Below are 24,220 nucleotides of genomic sequence, written 5' to 3' on the forward strand. Positions count from 1 at the left end.
AAAAATCTTCCTCTAATATCCCCCTTGAACTTCCCACCCCTTACCTTAAAGCCATGTCCTCTTGTATTGAGCAGTGGTGCCCTGGGGAAGAGGCGCTGGCTATCCACTGTATCTATTCCTCTTATTATCTTGTATACCTCTATCATGTCTCCTCTCATCCTCCTTCTCTCCAAAGAGTAAAGCCCTAGCTCCCTTAATCTCTGATCATAATGCATACTCTGTAAACCAGGCAGAATCCTGGTAAATCTCCTCTGTACCCTTTCCAATGCTTCCACATCCTTCCTATAGTGAGGCGACCAGAACTGGGCATAGTACTCCATCTATAGAAGTTTGTGAGCCTCTTTGGTAACAAACCAAATCTCCTTAAACTCCTCTTGAAATAACAGCCACTGTCTTGTTGTCTTTGTAGCTGAATCAATATGTTGTGGCGAGGTTAGGTCAGGAATTTGAAATTGCTCAGTCTCTCTGCTTCCGATCCCTCATCTTACCCTTTCTGAAGTCCAGAATCAGCACTTTGGTCTTACTAGTGAGAGGTTGTTGCTGCGATACCACTCCATGAACTGGTATATCTCGCTCCTTTACGTCCTCTCGTCACCACCTGAGATTCTGCCAACGATGGTTGTGTCATCAGCAAACCTCTCCTGAAAGCTCACGCCCTCTCATCCAGGCAGCAACCTGGTGAACCTCTGGTTTTTAATGTTCCAGTTCATTCATTCTGTGCCGTGTCATACAATGTAGGCAATCGTGGTCTTCCCATGACTTAATATCACTGGCATACGTCATGAAATTCATTGTTTTGTGGCAGTACACTCCAATACATCATAATAAAAACCAAATTACAGTAAATATCTATTAAGGCCCCCCACCACCCAGGAAATGCCTCTTTATTGCTGCCATTAGGGTGGAGGTACAGAAGCCTGAAGACACACACTCAACGATTCAAGAACAGCTTCTTCCCCTCTGCTATCCGATTTCTGAATATTAGATTAGATTAGATTATGAGGACACTCAGTCCTCATTTATTGTCATTTAGAAATGCATGCATGCATTAAGAAATGATACAATGTTCCTCCAGAGTGATATCACAAAAAAAACAAGACAAACCAAAGGCTAACACTGACAAGATCACATAATTATAACATATAGTTACAGCAGTGTAAAGTAGTACCATAATCTGATAAAGAACAGACCATGGGAATGGTTAAAAAAAAAGGTCTCAGAGTTCCGATCGACCCCCGATAGTCCCCGATAGCAGGCGGCAGAAGGGAGAAACTCTCTCTGCCATAAACCTCCAGGCACCGACAACTGGACAAATCGACATTGAACCCATGAACACGATCTCACGACTCTTTTTTATTTCTGCTCTGTTTATTTAATTTCGCTGTTTAATACATATATATCCTTACTGTAATTCAGGTTTTTCTATTATCTATTGCATGGAACTGTTTCCACAAGGACAACAAATTTCATGACGATTTAGTTAATTTAACAATAATGCTGGTGAGATTAAACCATTCTGATTCTGATAACAACACACATCAAAGTTGCTGGTGAACGCAGCAGGCCAGGCAGCATCTCTAGGAAGAAGGGTCTCGGCCCGAAATGTCGACTGTTCCTCTTCCTAGAGATGCTGCCTGGCCTGCTGCGTTCACCAGCAACTTTGATGTGTGTTGCTTGAATTTCTAGCATCTGCAGAATTCCTGTTGATTCTGATAATCTTGGCTTGTTTTCTCTGGAGCGCCAGAGGCTGAGGGGAGATCTGATAGAGGTCAATATGATTTTGAGAGGCATGGAGGCATTGGTGAGATGCGTAGATGGAGTAGACAGCTGGTAACTTTTCCCAAACTGGAAATGTTGAATTCTCCAGAGAGCATGGGGTGGGGGGGGGGGGTAAGGTCAAAGGAGATGTGTGCGGCAAGGTTTTTGCAAGGAGAGTGGTGGAGGCAGATACGATAGAGGCTTTAAGGGAGGCACATGAGTGTGCAGGGAATGGACAGATATGGACATTGTGGAGGCAGAAAAATTAGTTTAATTGGGAGTCATTAGATTAGTAATTTCAGCTCGACATCCTCAGAGTCAGGTTTATCAATGATAACTGGTATACTTATCAGCCTAATTCTGCTCCTATATCTTTTTTATATATACACACACATGCCATTTGGCCCATCGAGTCTGCTCTGCCATTTCATCATGGCTGATCCATTTTCCCTCTCAGCCCCAGTCTCCTGCCTTCTCCCCGTTTCCCTTCATGCCCTGACCAGTCAAGAACCTATCAACCTCTGCCTTAGATAGACCCCATGACTTGGCCTCCACTGCTGCCCGTGGCAATGAATTCTGCAGATTCACCACCCCCTGGCTAAAGAAATTTCTCCTCATCTGTATTGAGGCCTTTCACCATTCAATAGAGTCCCCCCCCCCACCATTCTTCAGATTTTCAGTGAGTACAGGTATGAATATTAAATAGTTAAATCAGTGCAAAAATAGTAGTGAGGTAGTGTTCATGGGTTCAATGTCCATTCAGAAATTGGGTGACTGAAGGGAAGAAGCTGCTCCTGAATCGTGTGTGTGTGTGTGTGTGTGTGTGTCTCTCTCTCTCTCTTCACACTCTTTCCTGATGGTGGCAATGAGAAGAGGCCCTGGGTGCTGCCTTTCTGAGGCATCGCTCCTTGAAGATGTCCTGGACACTACGGAGGCCGGTGCCCATGATGGAGCTGACTGAGTTTACAACTCTCTGCAGCTTATTTCCATCCTGTGCAGTAGCCGCCCCCTCGTACCAGACGGTGATGCAGCCAGTTAGTATGCAGTATGCTCTCCTCGAGACATCTGTACAAATCTGCGAGTGTCTTTGGTGACGTAATAAATCTCCTGAAACTGCCAATGAAATACATCCACCGTCATGCCTCCTTTGTAGCTGCATCAATATGTTGGCCCCAGGATAGATTCTTGCAGATATTGACACCCAGAAACTAGAAATTGCTCACTCCTTCCACTTCTGATCCCTCGATGATTGGTGTGCGTGTTCCCTCAATCAGTTCTTTGGTCCGTGATGCAGTGCGAAGTTGTTGCCAGGCCTGTGCCTGTGCTGAACTGTTGTGTGTTCTGAACACTACTGGAGATACTCTGCGGAACGTGCAGCATCTGAGGAGGCAGAAGCGCCGTTGGCGTTTCAGACGGTGGCTTTCACTCTCCACCAGTGAAGCCCGAGTTGCAGAATATTTACAATGAACGTCGCTCTAGGCCGGAAACGTTGACTGTCTGTTCCCCTCCGTACGCGCTGCCTGACCTGCTGAGCTCCTCTCGTATTTTGTGTCTGTGTGTCTGCATTGCTCTAGATGTCCAGCATCTGCAGAATCTCTTGTATTGCTCTGCTATGTCTATGTGTGTAGGCTGCTGGCACTGAATGTGTTAACTCCACAGGTACTTCCCTTTCCCTGAAAGTTCCCCTTGAGCTGATCTCATCGTGCAGGTCTACGTTCGATTTTTTTTCCCTCTTCTTGTGAAATTTGGCACTTCCTGACTCTACCTTCCTACAACCTGGACGCCTCTGCATCGCGGTGCCCCAAGCACACCGGAGTGATCTCCCCCACCTCGGCAGTGCCAGGTTTGTCTGCGAGAACTTCCAGGCCTCCAGGCCGGTGCGGCGTCAAGGTCGACTCCGGCTTCTGATGAGGGTGGGGTGATCTCTGAGTAACCCGATCCTCTCGCTGGCCCGGAACAGAAGCTCAGTGCTCGTCGGACTGCCGTTTGCTTCTCCCCCACCATTCCCCGAGGACGTTAAGATGTTGCCGTGAGAGGGCTGCGGAGCAGGGAGGGGAAGCAAGGTGCCGTTGGGGTGGAGCCACTGTACACCGGCCGGATTCCCATGTTCCACCTTCGTCGGTGACCACTTACCTGGCTGCTTCGCAAGGAGACTGCGTCCTAACATCCGGCGAGAGGGAATCTGAGTGAGCAGCGATGAAGGTAGGGCCCGCTGGGGCTCGCTCCTCTCCTCTGCCTATGGATCTCTCCGGCACGACTCAGCCTGGAGAAGGAAGTGAGGTGCTCGGCAAGGCCATTCGTCTTTTCGTGTGGCACTCCCACGCTCAGTTATTGCCAGAAGCCCGATGTGGTCGTGCCTCTTCACCACGGGGAGGGGTCCTTGCGCTGTGCCCACCCCCTTCCACACTGCTTCAGTCTTGCCCCCAGCTCAAATCTTCCGGTGATGTTGCCCTATCCTCTCCCCCTTCCCCCCCCTTCCTCCTTCCCTCTCTCCCTCCTAACCCCATTCGTCACCCCTACCCCTCCCCACAACCTCCACCACCCTCTTTCCCCTCCCTCAATCCGGTCCTCCTCTTCCCCCTCCTCCCCCAGTCCTCCTCTTCCTCCTCTTCCCCTCCTCCCTTCCCCTCCTCCCTTCCCAGTCCTCCTCTTCCCCCTCCTCCCTTCCCAGTCCTCCTCTTCTCCTCTTCCCCTCCTCCTCCTCTTCTCCTCTTCCCCCTCCTCCCCCAGTCCTCCTCTTCCCCCTCCTCCCCCAGTCCTCCTCTTCCCCCTCCTCCCCCAGTCCTCCTCTTCCCCCTCCTCCCTCCTGGTCCTCCTCTTCCCCCTCCTCCCCAGTCCTTCTCTTCCCCTCCTCCCTCCCAGTCCTCCTCTTTCCCCTCTCCCACCCAGTCCTCCTCTTCCCCCTCCTCCCTCCTGGTCCTCCTCTTCCCCCTCCTCCCCAGTCCTCCTCTTTCCCCTCTCCCACGCAGTCCTCCTCTCCTCCCTCCCAGTCCTCCTCTTCTCCTCTTCCCCCTCCTCCCTCCCAGTCCTCCTCTTCTCCTCTTCCCCCCAGTCCTCCTCTTCTCCTTTCCCCCCTCTTCCCCCTCCTCCTTCCCAGTCCTCCTCTTCTCTTCTCTCCCATTCCTCCTCTTCCCCCTCCTCCCCAGCCCTCCTCTTCCCCCTCCTCCCTCCCAGTCCTCCTCTTTCCCCTCTCCCACCCAGTCCTCCTCTTCCCCCTCTCCCACCCAGTCCTCCTCTTCCCCCTCCTCCCTCCCCTTCTCCTTCCCCTCTCCCTCCTCTTCCCCCTCCTCCCTCCCAGTCCTCTTCTTCCCCCTCCTCCTTCCCGGTCCTCCTCTTCCTCCTCCTCCCTCCCGGTCCTCCTCTTCCCCCTCCTTCCTCCCGGTCCTCCCCTCCCCCTCCTTCCTCCCGGTCCTCCCCTCCCCCTCCTCCCTCCCAGTCCTCCTTTTCCCCCTCCTCCCTCCCGGTCCTCCTCTCTCTCACCTCCCCCACCTGGTCCTCCTCTCTCTTACCCCCCCCCCCCCACCTGGTCCTCTTCTTTCCCCCACCACCTAGTCCTCCTCTTCCCCACCCCCCGACCCGGTCCTCCTCTCTTCCCCCACCATCCAGTCCTCCTCTCTCCCCCAGTCCCACTCAGTCCTCCTCTTCTGCCTTCTCCTGTATCCCTTCTTGCCCTGACTAATCAAGAACTTATTCCCCCCCCCCACCCCCCTGGCTTTAAATCTACTCGGTTATTTGGCCTCTGCTGCTGCCTGTGCCAACAGATCCCATAGATTTACCGCTCCGCTCTGGCTAAAGAAGTCTCCTCATCTCCGTTCTGTAAGGATGCCCCTCTGTTCTGAGGCACTGTCCACCGTCCCACCACAGGAAACACCCACTCTCTGGAGGCCTTTCACCACTCAATGGGTTGCATGTGAGGTGCACAGCTCGCTGTCCGAGCAATGAGGCCTCAGTGGAGGCAGGGTCTTCACTTGTCTCAGCCCAGGGAAAGCCGCTGTCACCCAGCCTGGCAGCCCTCATGCTGGTGCTCGCGTCAGAGGACTCGAGCATTCAGTCCTTCAGTCCTGACTTAAAGGCAGCGTGATGGTGTAGCAGTGAGCATTGCACCTTGTAGCGCCAGGATCCTGGGTTTATTTCCCGCTGCTGTCTGCGTGGAACGTGTCCGTGCGGGACCCCTCCCACACTCCAAAGACGTAGGGGTTAGGGTCAGGGCTAGTGAGTCGCAGGCACGTATGTTGATGCCGCAAGCTCAGCGACACTTTCGGGCTGCCCACGGCGCGTCCTCAGACTGTGCTGGTTGTCGATGCAGTGCGTTTCACTGTACACGTGACACGTGAGTTCTGCGAGCGGGAACCTGTCGGGCACCCAGCTGGAACCATGGCACCGGAGGGGACCAGTACTGCTCCCCTGTAGTCCTTGTCTGCCCCGAAGGTCCTGCCTCCTGGGGAGGCCCCATCTGCCACACTCTGTAGAGATGCATGGCCCTCTGTAGATCAGGGTCCACGTCGAAACGCAGTGTGATATGGAGAGCAAGCTGTTGCCCATGTAGCAGGCTCCCCTTCTTCCCTCTCCCTCTGAATCCAAAGGAGCGGCCGAAACCGATGGCATCATAGTCGGCATTGCACTCAGTTTAGGGACTCCAGCTCCGGACTTTTCTCTCGGGGTTTAATCCCAAAGAGTTCCCCACAAGTGCGTATAGCCACAAGGCAGCGGAGGTTTGAGATCGGAGTTTTCCTTCTCCTTAGCCAAGCACAGCTGTCGAGCCCCGTCTGTCCGAAGCGACTGGTTTTAAGGTGCCAGTAATCTGCCTTTTCCCCTTCTCCTGTCAGTGGAAACCGTTCCGCTGGGCTTAGTAGCTAAGCCACGCTTGGAAGCTTGGTTGTCAGAGGCTATTTGAGACGCGCGCCATTGGGAGCAGTTAATAGGTAGTGGGAGCTCGTCCCCACTACACCCTCGGCTATGATCATCTTACAGAGCCTCTGTATAGTTAGCAGTGGAAGAAAAGGGAGTCCCCGGCCCAAGGACGTCTGTGAGTGTGTGTGTTGTCAAGCACCAGGCAAGGGTAGACTGCTGCTGTAGCTGAGTAGCTTGTCAATCAACACTGCATTCCGAAGGACAATCGGAAGTGCAGAAGTCGAGACCTACTGGCAGTTGCCCTGGGATTGTGAGTCTTTGCGGTGGGGGATGGTGTGAAGGCCTGATGCCTGCTCATGCACAAGTCCACTGGAGGTGGGGGGTTGGGGGGGTGGTGAGGTCTGTCTGGGGTTGGAGGTTTGTCTTGTGTGTGGGCGGGAGGGAGGGACGGGGCTTGCTTTGCTCGTCCCTAGCGCCGCGGGCATGCTGGCGCAGGCGCGTGTGGCCAGCACTCGCGGGCTGCCCCCGGCGCCCCCTGAAGTGGTGGTGGTTGTTAACGCGAGCAGCGCACGCCACTATGTCTGGATGTACATGTGATGGGTAAATCTCGATCTGGATAACCCGCGGAGGCTCGTTCCATGCATTCCAGTGTGAGACAGGCCAGGGCTAGTGCCAGTGAAGGGTTAGAGATAACAGTGTGTGTTTGTGTGTAAACCTGAGGATTACATCTTCCTTTCTCACTTTTATCTAGTTTCAGAATGTGTAATTGTCCATCTTGAGTCTGGGGGTACAGGGCCTTGTAAAACGTCAGTACAGAATACCCAGCGTTAAGAGCTTCATTTTTGCCTTGTATGTTTCCGGGTTCACTAGCTAAACAGGATACGAATAACTACCAGGAGGGTCACCAGGGTCTCCCTCTCCCCTGTTTGTGACGTTTACCGGGAGTGTTGTACATGAAGGGTTTGAGGATCCTGACCACCCATCCCACAATCTCTCTGACCCACTACCGTCAGGAAGGAGGTACGGGAGCACCAGGACTGGGACTGTCACACTGTACACCCAGGCGGTGACGCTAACAAATACCCTGCCACCACCGAGGTCTCGTCACCAGGACTGCGAGCTCTTGCCGTTTACCTGTGCTGCACGCTGCAAGCATTTTGAATCGTATCTTATTAACTTATTTGCGGTAGTACTTCGTCTTGTGTGTTGTGTGTGATGGTACGTTTTGTGGGTGCACCGTGGTCCGGAGGAACACGGTTCCGTTCGGTTGTATATGTGCACAGTCAGATGCCGGTAAAGTTGAACTGATGAGAGCCTCCCCCCCCCCCCCCACCCGCCATCAAAGGAAGCACAGCAGCATCTCTACTCTTACTGGTTTGTGTAGATTTGCACGTTACCAAAAACTTCTGACGAACTTCTGTAGGTGGACAGTGGAGAGTATCCTGACTGGTTGCATCTCGGCCTGGTTCGGAAACACCAACGCCTGGGAATGGGAATGTGGTGTGTTCAGCCCAGTCCGTCACAGGCAAAGCCCCCCACCCTCCCCACCTCTGAGCATATTTACACGGAGCACCGCCACAGGAAAGCAGCATCCATCATTAAGGACTCCAACCACCCAGAACAAGCTCTCTTCTCACTGCTGCCATTGGGAAGGAGCTATTGAAGCTTCAGGACCCACGCCACCAGGTTCAGGAACAGTTCTCACCCCTCAGCCGTCAGGCCGCTGAACCGGTGTGGATAACTTCCCTCACCTCCACACTGAACTGATTCTACCACCTGCAGGACTCTGTACAACTCACGTTCTCAGTGTTGCCTCCGGCTGTTTTGTCAGTCTTTACTTGTGTATAGTTTTTCATAAATGCTGTTGTGTTTCTTTATTTTCCTGTGAATGCCTGCAGGATTGTGGTACAGGGTTATGTGTACGTGCCTCGGCGATCGGTGCACCTTCACTTGGAGCAGAGTGTCCACACCGAACACCGTCAAACACGTGTGGCCTCACCAAAGCCTTGTACCACCGTCAAGCCACATCCCAGCTCTTCGGCTCAGCGCCCTGACCGACGAAGGCTGATGTCAGTCCTTGACGCGTGCCCTTGAGACCATGGAGGAGGACAAGCCAGCGTGCGAAGCTCTGGGTCATACGGGGCCCGTTCTATTTTAGACCAAACAGTTTTAGATTCCTCTCTGGAGCCAGCAGTGGACGGGGCGCAGCTTAGCTGCGGAGTGGAGTCGAGGGATGGAAGTGGCTCGTGTGTCGAAATGGAGGCAGGGTCTCAGACCCCAACGAGCAGCAAAACTAGTCCCTTCCGTCCCCCTTGCTCGCCTACACCGCAGGCAGGTCTCAGGATCCGGAGAGGCCTCCGGTCCCCAGGCTTCTGTGTCCCCAAAACCATTGCCACAAACTTCCAAAAAAAAACTCGGTCCGAGCTGGATTTCATTCTCCGCATTTTGGCCTCGGACTTTACTCAGCCTTTAGTCAGAATTACTCGGGACCTGTTTACAGAACATTTTCCTCAACAAGTGTGTCTGTTGCAGACTGCTCACTCTGTGTGTGTGTGTGTGTGTGTGTGTGTGTGTGTGTGTGTGTGTGTGTGTGTGTGTGTGTGTGTGAGAGAGAGAGAGAGAGACGGACACTGCTCACTTTTGTCTGTATAGAGGCCTAGAACAGAGACCAGTTCTGCACAGGAACAGGCCACTCGAGCCACAGGATTGCGCCAGTTAGTTAAACTGGTAATCAAATGCCCTGCTGAAATAACCTATCCAAGGAAAGGTTGTGCTGGCATTGGAGAGGGTCCCGAGGATGATTCCAGGAAGTATGAGGAGCATTTGGTGACCCTGGGTCTGTACTCACTGGAGTTCAGATGAATGGGGGGGGGAGAGGGAACCTATCGAATATTGACAGGTTGGATAGAAATGGCATGGACAGGTTCCTTCTTATAGTAGGGGGGTCTGGAGCCAGAGGGCACAGCCTCAGATTAGAGGGATATCCATTTAGAACAGAGATGAGGAGGAATTTCTTTAGCCAGAGGGTGGTGAATCTGTGGGATTCATTGCCACAGATGGCCAGTCATTGGGTGTATTTAAAGTGGAGGTTGTTAGGTTCTTGATTTGTCAGGACTTCAAAGGTTGTGGGGAGAAGGCAGGAGAATGGGGTTGAGAGGGATAATAAATCAGTATGATGGAATAGCGGAGCAGACTCAATGGGCTGAATGGCCTGATTCTGCTCCTATATGTGTTATGGTCTATGGATCTAATCCCTTTAGCCTACATAATGGCCATATCTTCCCATTTCCTGTGCTTTCATGTGCCTGTCTTGATCGCCTCTATCGTTTCTACTTCCAGCACCAAGCTGGTGGTGCAATCTCGGTAGCCACCAGTCTCTGCATAAAAAAGCTCTGCCTCGCACGTCTTTAAACTCGCCCCCACCCCCGCCAATTTTAAATACAAATGCCCCCTGCTATTAGATGGAAACATAGAAAACTTACAGCACAGTACAGGCCCTTTGGCCCACAATACTGTGCCGAATATGTACTTATATTCAAAGTTACCCAGGGTTACCCGTAGCACTCTATTTTTCTAGGCTTCATGTACCTATCCAGGAGTCTCTGAAAAGACCCTGTCATATCCGCCTCCACCACCATCGCCGGGAGCACATTCCACGCACTCACCGTCCTCCGCATAAAAAAAACTTTCCCTTGACCTACTTCCCTAAACTGTGTCCTCTCGTGCTAGCCATTTCAGCCCTGGGGAAAAGCCTCTGACTATCCATACGATCAATGCCTCTCATCACCTTGTACCCCTCATATTTCCATGTTCGGAAAAGGTTGTATGAGTACAACTGCCGGGGATAGAATCACAGAGGAGGGTGGTCTCACCACAGGAGAAGGCCATTCTGGCCATCGAATTCAAGCCTGCCAGCTCGGCCCCCCCCCCCCCCCCCCTTTCCTCCCTCATCCCAGTAGGCTGGCGAACTTCCTTCTGGATAAAGATGAAAGATTGGCGTTACTTCTCACTTGAACGTCGAAGTGCGTCGTTTGCATCAGCGACCAGCACAGGGTGAGGATGGGCTGGGGGCAGCCCACAAGTCGGGCCAACGTGGCACGGCCACGACTTACTGACCCTGACCCGTGTGTCCTTGGACTGCCAGAGGAAACCCACGTGGTCACGGGGAAAACGTACAAACTGCGCAGGGGTCGGGGAGGGAACTGAACCTGGATCTTACAGTTGGCACTGTAACACGGCTGCGCGGCCCCTCTGAAAACCAGCAGCAACTCCCTCAGCGGAGTCCAGCACTGTTGATTTGATGCGGGGGAAGGAGTTATTAATCTTTCTGATGCACAAGCTCTGTGAAGGAATAATTTATTTTAGAACTGACACCTCATGAAGCAGTGAAGAAATAATTTGCAGGAATCGAGATGGGGCCATCTGTTGCAGAAACTTTGACAGATGACTACACTTCCAAAATATGCCATTGTTGAGACGCTTTCCAGTCTCTCTCTCTCTCACTCTCATTGTCTCACTCACTCTCTCTCTCACTCTCTCTCTCACTCTCTCTCACTCTCACTCTCACTCTCACTCCCTCTCTCTCATTGTCTCACTCACTCTCTCACTCACTCTCTCTCTCACTCTCTCTCTCACTCTCTCTCACTCTCACTCACTCTCACTCTCACTCTCTCACTCTCATTGTCTCACTCACTCTCTCTCACTCTCTTTCTCACTCACTCTCACTCTCACTCTCTCTCTCTCACTGTCATTGTCTCACTCACTCTCTCTCTCACTCTCATTGTCTCACTCACTCTCTCTCTCACTCTCTCTCTCTCTCACTCTCATTGTCTCACTCACTCTCTCACTCTCTCTCACTCTCATTGTCTCACTCACTCTCTCTCTCATTCTCATTGTCTCACTCACTCTCTCTCTCTCTCTCTCACTCTCATTGTCTCACTCACTCTCTCTCACTCTCATTGACTCACTCTCTCTCACTCTCACTCTCTCACTCTCATTGTCTCACTCTCTCACTTTCTCTCACTCTCTCTCTCATTGTCTCACTCACTCTGTCTCTCACTCTCTCTCTCACTCTCACTCTCACTCACTCTCACTCTCTCACTCTCATTGTCTCACTCACTCTCTCTCTCACTCTCATTGTCTCACTCACTCTCACTCTCATTGTCTCACTCTCTCTCTCACTCTCTCTCACTCTCACTCTCTCACTCTCATTGTCTCACTCTCTCACTCTCTCTCACTCTCACTCTCACTCTCATTGTCTCACTCACTCTCTCTCACTCTCACTCACTCTCACTCTCACTCTCACTCTCTCGCTCACTCTTGCTCACTCCCACTCATTCACTCTCATTGTCTCTCTCACGCTCATTCACTCTCATTGTCTCTCACTCACTCTCACTTTCTCACTCACTTTCTCTCTCTCTCTCTCTCACTCTCTCTCTCTCACTCTGTCCCTCCATTCCCCACCATTATGCCACTATTTTTGGCCCCTTTCATTTTCCAGTCCCATTTCTCATGTTTCCTCTGTTTGGCCCTCTCCCTCCCTTACCCCTCCGTTCTTTGGGCCTTTCTGTTGCCCCTCCGTGCCCCTTCCTCGCCTCCGAATCAGAATCGAGTTTGTTCTCACTGACGTGTATCGTGAAGTTTGTTGTTTTGCGGCAGCAGGACAGTATAAGACGTAAGAAATTGCTAAGTTACGATATGAAATATAAAAATAAGTAATGCTGATAGCGTGGTAGTGTTTGTGGGTTCATTGTCCATTCAAAATTCTGATGGAGGAGAGGTAGAAGCTGCTCTGAACACACTGTGCGTGTGTCTTCACAATCCGAATCAGGCCTATTATCACCGACATATGTCGTGAAATCTGTTGTTTTGTGGCAGCAGTACATAAAATATACTATAAATTACAATAAGAAATTATATTAAAATGTTAATTAAAAGTAGTGAGGTAGTGTTCATGGGTTCAATGTCCATTCAGAAATCGGAAGGCAGAGGGGAAGAGGCTGTTCCTGAAACACTGAGTGTGTGTCTTCGGGCTCCTGTACCTCCTCCCCCATCCACTCGTCTCTTCTGCTCTGCCCCTGTATCCCTGCCACACCCCCACGCTCTCTTCCAGCAGTCCGAGCTTGTCTTCCTCACCGGCTTGATTTATAAAGGAGATTGAAGGACCTTGTTAGCCGGCCACCCGGTGAGATAATTACGTTTCCCAAGGTCATTCATCATCCCCAGAGAGGCAATCAACCTGTAGGAGTTCAAGTTGAAGCTTATTGCCATCTGACTGTACAAATATACAACCAAACGAAGCAGTGTTCCTCTGGAGGGGCACAGCAAAACATTACCGCAAATAAGCTAATAAAGTCCAATTCAAAATGTATGTGACATACAGCACGATTACACAGCAAATAGCTCTCTGTCCTAGTGATGAGACCCTGGTGCTGGCAGTCTCACAGCCTGAGGGAAGTCCTGGCAGTCCCAGTCTTGATGCTCCTGTACCTCCTTCCTGACGGTAGTGGGTCAATGGGATTGTAGGATGGGTGGTTGGGATCCTCAACAATGCTTCAGTGATGCGTGTGGGGGGACGGGGTGTTTTGGGTTTTTGATGTTATCATCATTCATTCTTTGGCCTTTTTGCCCTGTTTCGTGGATGTCTGTGAAGAATGAGAATTTCAGGTTGTATACGTTCTCTGATATTGAATTGAACCATTTGATCTGTGCCTTTCCCCTCTTCATTTGACCTCATTTCTTTCATCTCTTTCTTTCGGATCGAGCTTGCTTCCAAAAAATACAGTAGATTGGCCAAGTCCAGTCAGGTTGGCCGTTTCTGCCGACTTCCTGGTATGTGTCCCATTATCCGTCTTGAATGGTCATGTTGTCCAGCGACATTCCTTCCCCCACCCCCTGGGTAAGTGCCGCAATTTCCTTGGTGTCATTCTGACTGGAAAGTCCAAGTAAAATTTACTATCAAAGTACCGATATGTTACCACACACTACCTTGAGATTCATTTGCTTGTAGGCATTTACAAGAAAAATAAAGTATAATTGACGAAAATTTATACATAAAAATGCATAAGAAGTGCGCGGAGCAGATCCCATGTCTTATAGTCGGAAAACACCGACAAGCAGTGAATGTGGAAAAGACAAACTGAGCAAATGCAAATCATACTGAGAACACCAGTTTGTAAGTTCTTGATAGTGAGTCTGTAGGTTGTGGAATCAGTTCAGTTGGAAATAATTCGGAAAATGTGAGCTCGGGAGGTTGATATTTGGGCTGAGTTTTTCTCCGATCTCGGCAGTTTACTCGCAAACGTTTGCGTCACCGTGTGTGGAGACATTAGTGCGCTGTTGATTGTGGTGACAGCGGAAATGGCGCCCACCTGCTTGCTGGAAAGCCTCTGAAGTGTCACTCTCACCTGACACGTGCAGAGAGAGGCAGTCTGTTCTAGATCGAAGCCCGTAACACCATGGGCCGGCCTCACAGTGTTAAGAGTGCTGAAATTCGAGCTTCTGTCCGATCCAGGACTCGAACTCACCACCACCTCGGCTGCTGCCCCACTGACTGGTAAAACGTGGCCTGTTACAATTCGACTTCGTTTATTGTCATTGAACTGTATACACGTACACCACCAATCAAAACAACTTTCCTCCAGACCACATACATCATATACTTAACACATGAAGTAATATTATCACAAATAAATGAACAAGTAATAAGGTGCATTTATGACACAAGTTAAAAAGTAAACAGGATAACACTACTGGCGTTTCATTTGTGATGAGAGCTGGGTAGGGTCAGGGAGTTCAGTCGTCTCACAGCCTGGGGGAAGAAGCTGTTTCCCATCCTAATAGTTCTTGTCCTAATGCTACGGCACCTCCTGCCTGATGGTAGGGAGTCACAGGGATTGTTGGACGGATGGGCGGGATCATTGACAATTCTAAGGGCCCTGTGTACGCAGCGCTCCTGATACATATCTCGGGTGGGCGGGTGAGAGACCCCAATGCTCCTCTCAACAGTCCGTGCAATCCTTTATCGGATCTTGCAGCCAGACCTATGTCAGAAGTCATAGAGTTCTGGATGTCAGCCTCTCTGAGCTTAACTTGCTAACCTGTATGCCTGAGAGCGGACTGCAGGAGGAGATGTGCATCCTCACGGAAAGGTGGAAGATGAATTAATAACAAAATGGATCGCAGGGTTAGTGAAGTGCTTTACAAAGCCGGCAATTCGGGTTCAATTCCCGTCGCTGACTGTACGGAGTTTGTACTTTCCGCCCCGTGACCAGGTGGGTTTTCTCTGGGTGCTCTGGTTTCCTCCCACAGGATTGGACTCCAGACTCCAACTCCCCGAGCTGTAATAGCGATGTACTAGCCGCTACAGGACTGTGATTACCCGTGCCGCGAATAATTAACTTACAATCCGTCATTGGGATGGTGATCCCAACGAGCAGCGGGCGAGGGACAGTTGTCCTCGCGTCCCGCGGGGTCAAGTCAGAGTTCTCTTTTAGTTGAATTTTATTTGTCACGTGTACTTCGAAACGCCTCCCCCCACCCACGGACAAGGCGGGTGATTTACAGCGGCCGATTAACCCAGCGATCCCGCGTGTCATCCACATCATCTCCCGCAAAATCTACCCTTCACCCACGGACAACGCGGGTGGTCTGCGGCAGCCAGTTCACCCAGCGATCCCGCATGTCATTCACATCAACTTCCCCAAAATCTACCTACCCCTCACCCACGGACAAAGAGGGCAGTGTACGACCACCAGTCCCCACCCGTCATCGGGCGTGGGAGAGACCTCGGGGGGAACCCACACGGTCGCAGGTAGAAGGTGCAGACACTGCTTTGTGACTGGGGAGTTCACCGTATTCCAGCATCCACCTGGCATGCTCACAGCTCAGTCCACCCTCACCCGTCAGCGTTGGGACTGTGGGAGGAAACCGGGGCACCCGGAGGAAACCCACGCAGTCACGGGTAGAACGCGCAGACATCTTACGGACAGCGACTCGACTCGAATCCAACCCCGATTGCTGTGATAGTAACTGCTACGCTACTGTGTGATCCATATTATCTTCCTCAGTACTCTGTCTGCCACTTGTGTCTCCTCCTCTGACCCCAAAGCAAACGTAGGCGGTTTTGTGTTTTGTTTGCTTGGGGCCGCCGAGGCGTTTAGGAGCCCTTGGCCGGGTTCCTCGGCTGCCTCTGTGGTTCGGTTCGGGCTTGTGACGGGTGCTCTCTTTGCTTCCAGCACACGGTGGGGCACACGGAGCCCCCGAACCAGGCCAAGCCAGTTGGCAGGACCAGCATGCCGCGGTGCCGAGGCTCCATTGCCACCACGGCCGAGGACACCCCTCACATCGGCAACTACCGGCTCCTCAAGACCATCGGCAAGGGTAACTTCGCCAAGGTGAAGCTGGCTCGCCATGTGCTGACAGGGAAGGAGGTAAGGCCGGTGGTCTGGGTGGGGGGAGGTCACTGATCTGCTGCCTTTCATACAGGTTCCTCCCCTTGTACCAGGCTCTTGACTGACCCCTCCCCGGCCACCACCACAGTCTGACTCAACTCTTTCTGCCCCTCCCCGACCTGAGTTGTGGCTCACTGGGTCTCTCTCCTCCTCTGTCTCTCACCCTCGCTCCCTTCCCTCTCCCCCTCTCGCCCCTCCCCTCTCCCCCTCTCGCCCCTCCCTCTATCTGTGTGTCTGTCTCCCTTCTTCCCCTCCCCCTGTGTTTATCTCTCCCTTTCTCTGTCTCTCACTGTCTGCGAGGTTCTGTCCCTCTCACTTTGTGTGTGTCTCTCTTTTGTCTGTCTGTTTCTCTCTCCGTCCCCCCTCCGCCTGTCTCCCTCACTCTGTCCCTGCCTCCCTCCCTTTTTGTCTGTCCCTGCCTCTCTCCCCGTTCGTCTGCCCCTGTGTCCCTGCTGTCAGGCTCTCAGACAGATCAAACAACGGCTGCCTTTCTCCCCTTGGGCCCTCTGGGTGAGCTCTGAGCTCTGAGGGGGTCGTGCAGGGATAAGGAGGGAGTCCCGATGTGTGTGTTTTGGCGCCGATCTGAACCTTTCTCGTGTTCTTTTTTTTCTCAGGTCGCTGTCAAAATAATCGACAAGACCCAGCTGAACTCCTCCAGTCTGCAGAAGGTAAGTGCCTGGCCCCAGGCCCCTGGTTACACCCTCCTTCCCCCACTGTGGCACTTGGGATGCTGTCACATGGCCCCATCCAAAGCTGAGTGGTCTGAGGACGTGCACAGTGGGACCTGTGTACTCGAGAGGAATACCTTCACATCTCACCACTGCAGGTCGCTCGCCCCCACCCTTCCCCTCGCGGCGGAGGGCACGCCGGCTGTGTCTGGATTAGTCCCCCCTCCCTGGCTGCCAGAGCTCACAAGCTGCTGAGTTAAATCTCTTACCGGACCTCCTGCTCCAGTGCTTAGCGTTGCTGCGGCAACGGGCTGCTTTGTTGTTCAAGGGTCTGGCTTTGCAGACCAGCGCCGGTCCCATGAGACTTCAGCCAGAGCCTGGCCCTCACCTCGTCTCGCCTCGCCTCGTCTTCCCAGGACGGGGTGCTGAGCTCACACAGGCAGTCGCCCGGTGAGCAATGTGGACCATTGTGGATAACCTCACTCACCTCAATTCTGAACTGATTTCTCCACTGTGGACTCACTTTTAAGGACTCCACAGCTCATATCCCAGCATGGTCTGTCTCTGTGTCTCTCTACCGGTCTCTCTGTCCCCCCCCCCACCTCCCTCCCCCTCCCTCCCCCCTCTCTCTCTCTCTCTCTCTCACTTTCTCTCACCTGTCTCTCTCTCTCTCTCTGCCCCTCCCGCTTTTTCTCTCTGTCCCTCTCTCTTTCTCTCCCTGTGTCTCTTCCTCCCTACCTCCCTCCCCATCTGTCCTGACCTCCCTCTCCCTCTCTGTCCCCCTCCCCCTCCCTCCCCCTCTATCTCTGTATCTGTCCCTCCCTCCCTCTCCGTCCCCCTCTCTCCCTCCCCCTCCCCCTCTCTCCCTCCCCCTCCCTCCTCTCTCTCTCTCACTCTCTCTCGTCTGTCTGTCTGTCTCTCTTTCTCATCTGTCCTCTCTCTCTCTCTGTCCCCCCTCTTTTTCACTCTGTCCCTCTCTGTTTCTCTGTCCATCCCTCTCTGCCCCCCCCTCTCTCTCTATCTCTCTCTCTCTCTGTCTCTGTCTCTCTCTCTCTCTCTCTGTCTCTCTGTCTCTCTCTCTCTCTCTCTGTCTGTGTCTCTCTCTCTGTCTGTCTCTCTCTCTGTGTCTGTCTCTCTCTCTCTCTCTGTCTCTGTCTCATATTTGTACTGGTGCAGTTTGTTGTTTGCACATTGGTTGTTTGTCCATCTTTGTGTCTAGTTTGTCATTGATTTTATTGTGTTTCTTTGTTCTACTGTGAACGTCTGCAGGAAAACGCATCTTGGGGTAGTACAAGCTGATCTGTATGTACTTTGATAATAAAATTGCTTTGAACTTTGAAATGTCCTGAGGCAGGGAGGATCTGGGCTTATATCCGTGTGAACTGTTCCCAGGGAGGGACGACTTTGGCGAAGAAAGGCCTTATGTCAGATCACACAGCTGCTTATCTGTTTTCTCCCTCCTAATACAGTGACTCTGTGCCTTGAGCCGATCGGACTGGAAAGGAAGGGAAGGGAGAAGAGGGAAGAAGCCAGAACAAGTTATTCTGCCTTCTTCCCTCTTCCTTTCCAGTCCTGATATCGGGTCTTGGCCCGAAATGTCTGTGTGTTCCTCTCCATAGACGCTGCTTGACCTGCTGAGTTCCTCCAGCATTTTAGATAGATAAATAGAGATACTTTATTGATCCCAAGGGAAATTGAGTTTCGTTACAGTTGCACCAACCAAGAATAGAGTATAAATATAGCAACATAAAACCATAAATAATTAAATAGTAATATGTAAATTATGCCAGATGGAAATAAGTCCAGAACCAGCCTGTTGGCTCAGAGTGTCTGACCCTCCAAGGGAGGAGTTGTAAAGTTTGATGGCCACAGACAGGAATGACTTCCTATGACACTCTGTGCTGCATCTCGGTGGAATGAGTCTCTGGCTGAATGTACTCCTGTGCGCACCCAGTACATTATGTAGTGGATGGGAGACATTGTCCAAGATGACATGCAACTTGGACAGCATCCTCTTTTCAGACACCACCATCAGAGAGTCCAGTTCCATCCCCACAACATCACTGGCCTTACGGATGAGTTTGTTGATTCTGTTGGTGTCTGCTACCCTCAGCCTGCTGCCCCAGCACACAACAGCAAACATGATAGCACTGGCCACCACAGATTCGTAGAACATCCTCAGCATTGTCCGGCAGATGTTAAAGGGCCTCAGTCTCCTCAGGAAATAGAGACGGCTCTGACCCTTCTTGTAGACAGCCTCAGTGTTCTTTGACCAGTCCAGTTTATTGTCAGTACGTATCCCCAGGTATTTGTAATCCTCCACCATGTCCACACTGACCCCCTGGATGGAAACAGGGGTCACCGGTGCCTTAGCTCTCCTCAGGTCTACCACCAGCTCCTTAGTCTTTTTCACATTAAGCTGCAGATAATTCTGCTCACACCATGTGACAAAGTTTCCCACCGTAGCCCTGTACTCAGCCTCATCTCCCTTGCTGAAGCATCCAACTATGGCAGAGTCATCAGAAAACTTCTGAAGATGACAAGACTCTGTGCAGTAGTTGAAGTCTGAGATGTAGATGGTGAAGAGAAAGGGAGGCAAGACAGTCCCCTGTGGAGCCCCAGTGCTGTGTGTGTTGTTCTGGACTTCCAGTGTGTGCGGAACCTCTTGTGTTTAAAACCCCTCCAAAGAATATCCACCAGTTTTTAGTGTGTTGTTGTCCCATTCTCATTCCGACATGTCAGTCCATGGCTACCTGTTTATTCTGGTGTCTTCCCCCTTCCTTCTCAGTCCAGAAGAAGGGTCTCGGCCCGAAACGTTGACCGTTTATTCCTCTCCGTTGACGCTGACGATTTTCTTTCCCGTGTCATGACAGAATGGCTGTTCACCGGGGCTGTCATGAGCTTTCCCCGCCACTTGTCCTGTGCCTGGTAATTACTCAGGCAAGCCAAGACACGCTGGAGTTAGTTACTGTCTCCAGCAGTTGTTCATACCGTAAACGCCAATGGGTTACCAAGGCAACCCGGCGACTGAGCCCGCTCATCTGCAGAGGTCACGGCTAATGCTGCTCTCATTCTTAAAGCGGGTGCGTTTGCTGGTCTGCATCAGTAGTCCCACACATGTATGTTGATGTGCGGTGGAGAGGGTACTGACTGCAGCATCACGGCCTGGTACGGAAACGCCTACAAAAAACTAGCGGATGCAGCCCATTGCATCGGGGCAAAGCCCTCCCCAGCAGCGTGCACATCTACATGAAGCACTGTTACAGGAAAGTAGCATGCATCTTCACGGTCACCCGCCTTCCAGGCCATGCTCTCTTCTTGCTGCTGCCATCAGGAACGAGGTAGAGGTGCCTCAGGACACACTCCAGCAGTTATTAACCCTCAGCCATCAGGGTCTTGAACCAGAGAGGACAATTTCACCCATCCCAACACTGAACTGTTCCCACAACCTATAGACTCACTTTCAACGACTCTTCATCTCATGTTCTTGATATTGATTGCTTACTTATTATTATTTTGTTTTCTTTGTATTTATTGTGAATGTTTGCAAGAAAATGAATCTCAGGGTTGTATATTGTGACATATATGTACCTTGATCATAAACTTAATTTGAAATTTGGGGGCTATTAATCTTTCCCTGCGCTCCTTGGTCAGCTGTGGAGCAGGAAGGTAAAGTCCTCGTCTCTCAGGACAGAGGGGGGGAAATGCGCCTTGTTCCCAGATGCGGGAGGCAAATTGGCATCGCGGTTAGTGAGAAGCCATTACCGATCGGGGCGTCGGGATTTCGACGTTCAGTTCTGGCGCCACCTGTAAGGAGTTTGTACGTTCTCCCCGTGACCGCGTGGGTTTCCTGCGGGTGCTCTGGTTTCCTCCCACAGTCCAAAGATGTACGGGTGAGAGGGTGAATTGTCACGTGATGAGGCTAGGGTTAAATTGGGGATTGCTGACCAGTGCAGTTCAGTGGCTCGGTATCTCTGAAATAAAATTTAAAAAATGAAGACAATAACCAACATGCAAAAGAAGACAAATTATGCTAAAGAATAAAATAAATAATACTGAGGACATGGGTTTATAGAGCCCTTGAAAGTGAGTCCATAGATTATGATCTATTCAGCGCTGGACAGTGTTTCTTCTACTGTGTAATGACCAGTCTGTGCAAAAATCTTGCGCTGTGCAGTGTTTTTTGCCCAGTGACAACGACATGCACTCTGAATAATTTATTCAATAAAAACAGCGTAAATAAGCCAGTTCTAAATCTGCAGACAAATTGTCACAAACTCCATGTTGTCAACACGGAAGGAAATGTGATAGTGTACGATCGTGAGATATACTTAGCATGCCGATGAGGGAGAGGGTGACAACCTTTTGTGCGCAGTTTAAATTCCCTTGTGTGCTCTTGTAGCAAAATATGTGTGCCACGCACCACTTTGGAGGGAACATTGCTGCAGTTGTTACCGACTTCCATTAAAACCTGTGTGGATGAGTGTGTGCCCACAAGGACTTACTGTACATTCCCAAACCAAAAGCCGTGGATGAACCAGGAGCTACGTCGTCTGCTGAATCTGTGGCATTCAAGTCTGGCGACCCAGGCCTGTACCAGAAAACCAGGTATTTCAAGGGTGAAGAAACAATTTCGAACGAGGTTGGAGGCGATATCAGATGCACGGTAACTCTGGCAGGGTCTGCAAGACATCACTTCCTACAAAGCGAAACCCAATAGTATAAATGGCAGCGATGCTTCACTACCAGGTGAACTCAACGCTTTCTATGCACGCTTTGAAAGGGAGAACACAACTACAGCTGTGAAGATCCCTGCTGCACCTGATGACCCTGTGATCTCTGTCTCAGAGGCCGATGTTAGACTGTCTTTACAGAGAGTGAACCCTCGCAAGGCTGAAGATCCAGATGGAATACCTGGTACTGAAAACCTGTGCCAACCAACTAGGACATTTTCAACCTCTCACTGCTACAGGCAGAAGTTCCCACTTGCCTCAAAAAGGCAACAATTATACCAGTGCCGAAGAAGAATAATGTGAGCTGCCTTAATGACTATCGCCCGGTAGTACTCACATCGACAGTGATGAAATGCTTTGAGAGGTTGGTCATGACTAGACTGAACTCCTGCCTCAGCAAGGACCTGGACCCATTGCAATTTGCCTATCGCCACAATAGGCCAATGGCAGACGCACTCTCAATGGCTCTCCACATGGCTTTAGACCACCTAGACAATGCAAACACCTACATCAGGATGCAGTTCATTGACTATAGCTCAGCATTTAACACCATCATTCCCACAATCCTGATTGAGAAGTTGCAGAACCTGGGCCTCTGTACCTCCCTCTGCAATTGGATCCTCGACTTCCTAACCAGAAGACCACAATCTGTGTGGATCAGTGATAACCTGTCCTCCTCACTGAAGATCAACACTTGCGTACCTCATGGGGGGGTGTTTAGCCTACTGCTCTACTCTCTATATACACATGACTGTGTGGATAGGCATAGCTCAAATACCATCTATAAATTTGCTGACGATACAACCATTGTTGGTAGAATCTCAGGTGGTTACGAGAGGGTGTACAGGAGTGAGATATGCCAACTAGTGGAGTGGTGTCACAGCAACAACCTGGCACTCAAAGTCAGTAAGATAAAAGATCTGATTGTGGACTTCAGGAAGGGTAAGACAAAGGAACACATACCAATCCTTATCGAGGGATCAGAAGTGGAGAGAGTGAGCAGTTTTAGGTTCCTGGGTGTCAAGATCTCTGAGGATCTAACCTGGTCCCAACATATTGATGTAGTCATAAAGAAAGCTAGACAGTGGCTATACTTCATTAGGAGTTTGAAGAGATTTGGCACGTCAACAAATACACTCAAAAACTTCTATAGTTGTACCATGGACAGCATTCTGACAGGCTGCATCACTGTCTGGTATGGAGGGGCTACTGCACAGGACCGAAAGAAGCTACAGAAGGTTGTAAATCTAGCCAGCTCCATCTCGGGCACTAGCCTACAAAGTACCCAGGACATCTTCAGGGAGCGGTGTCTCAGAAAGACGGCGTCCATTATTAAGGACCTCCAGCACCCAGGGCATGTCCTTTTCTCACTGTTACCATCAGGTAGGAGGTACAGAAGCCTGAAGGCACACACTCAGCGATTCAGGAACAGCTTCTTCCCCTCTGCCATCCGATTCCTAAATGGGTATTGAATCTTTGGACACTACCTCACTTTTTTTAATATACAGCATTTCTGTTTTTGCACATTTTTAAAGTCTATTCAATATACATAATTGATTTACTTATTTATTTTTTTATTTTATTTATTTTATTTTTTCTCTCTGCTAGATTATGTATTACATTGAACTGCTGCTGCTAAGTTAACAAATTTCACGTACATGCCGGTGATAATAATTCTGATTCTGACTGCAGTGGGGATAGGGTGAGTGAAATTGTCCACTCCCGTTCAGGGGCCTGGTGGTTGAGGGATAATAACTGTTCCCCAACCTGGCAGTGTGGCACCTGAGGCTCCTGTACCACCTTCCTGATGGCAGCAGTGAGAAGAGAGCCTGGCCTGGGTGGTGGGGGTCCCTGATGCTGCTTTCTTGTTGGTGGTGCTGTGTGTAAATGTGTTGAGGGTGGGGAGTGCTTTGCCTGTGACGGACTGGACTGTTCCCACCACTTTCTGTAGGCATTCCCATTCCTGGGCGTTGGCCGAGATGTAGCCAGTCAGGATACTCTCCACTAAGCACCTATAGAAGTTTGTCAAAGTTTTTGGTGCCAAATCTACACAAAATCTGAGAAAGTCAAAGTGCTGTCGTGCATTCTTTGTGATGCACTTGTGTGTTGGTCCCAGGACAGACTCTCTGATATGACCCTGTCCATCCCTGATTCCCAAATGAGGACCTCTGATTTCTTCCTCCTGCAGTCAATAATCGGCTCTTTAGTTTTGCTGGCATTGAGAGAGAGATTACATTGATCACTTAACTGGCTGGTTACCGGTGCACCATTATCCCGTGCAAATCCTTCGTGTTAGATTCTACCTCAAAGATCAACACGGCAGTGTAGTGGTTAGTACCAACGACCCGGGTTCATTTCCCCCCGCTGTCTGTACGTTCTCTCCCCGTGACTGTGTGGGTTTCCTCCAGGTGCTCTGGTTTCCTCCCACAGTCCAAAGACGTGCCAGGTGGTAGGCTGATTGGCCTTTGTAAGTTGTCCCATGATTAGGCTGGGGTTAAACCGGGTTGCTGGGCGCTGTAGCTCGAAGGGCCGATTCCACGCTGTATCTCGATCAATCCATCAGTCTGTCTGCTGGAGAAACTCAGCAGCTGGGGGGTGGGGTGGGGGAACTGTGGACGTGTCAGGTCGAAACTCTGCATCACTCTCTGATGTTGGGGCTGATAACAGGGTTTTGAACTGAATCAGAATCAGGTTTCATATCACCGGCAGACTGCATGCTGTGAAATCTGTTGTTTTGTGGCAGTACAGTGCAATTCCT

General features: G+C 50.9%; 1 protein-coding gene across 6 annotated transcripts in view; it reads left to right on the forward strand.

Annotated features, from left to right (window-relative positions):
* Nucleotides 1-24,220, forward strand: part of mark2b (MAP/microtubule affinity-regulating kinase 2b) — a 180,669-nt gene that overhangs the window by 82,824 nt on the left and 73,625 nt on the right. For 5 of the 6 annotated variants that reach the window (XM_072245999.1, XM_072246000.1, XM_072246002.1 and 2 more), the window contains 2 exons: nucleotides 15,846-16,040; nucleotides 16,676-16,729. In XM_072245999.1, the coding sequence (XP_072102100.1) occupies nucleotides 15,846-16,040; nucleotides 16,676-16,729 (249 nt within the window). Of the gene's footprint in view, nucleotides 1-3,613; nucleotides 3,961-15,845; nucleotides 16,041-16,675; nucleotides 16,730-24,220 lie in introns of those variants that run through there. The other variant, XM_072246001.1, reaches the window with a different exon arrangement.

The sequence above is a fragment of the Mobula birostris genome, chromosome 28 (assembly GCF_030028105.1).
Source record: "Mobula birostris isolate sMobBir1 chromosome 28, sMobBir1.hap1, whole genome shotgun sequence".
Lineage (NCBI taxonomy): Eukaryota > Metazoa > Chordata > Chondrichthyes > Myliobatiformes > Myliobatidae > Mobula > Mobula birostris.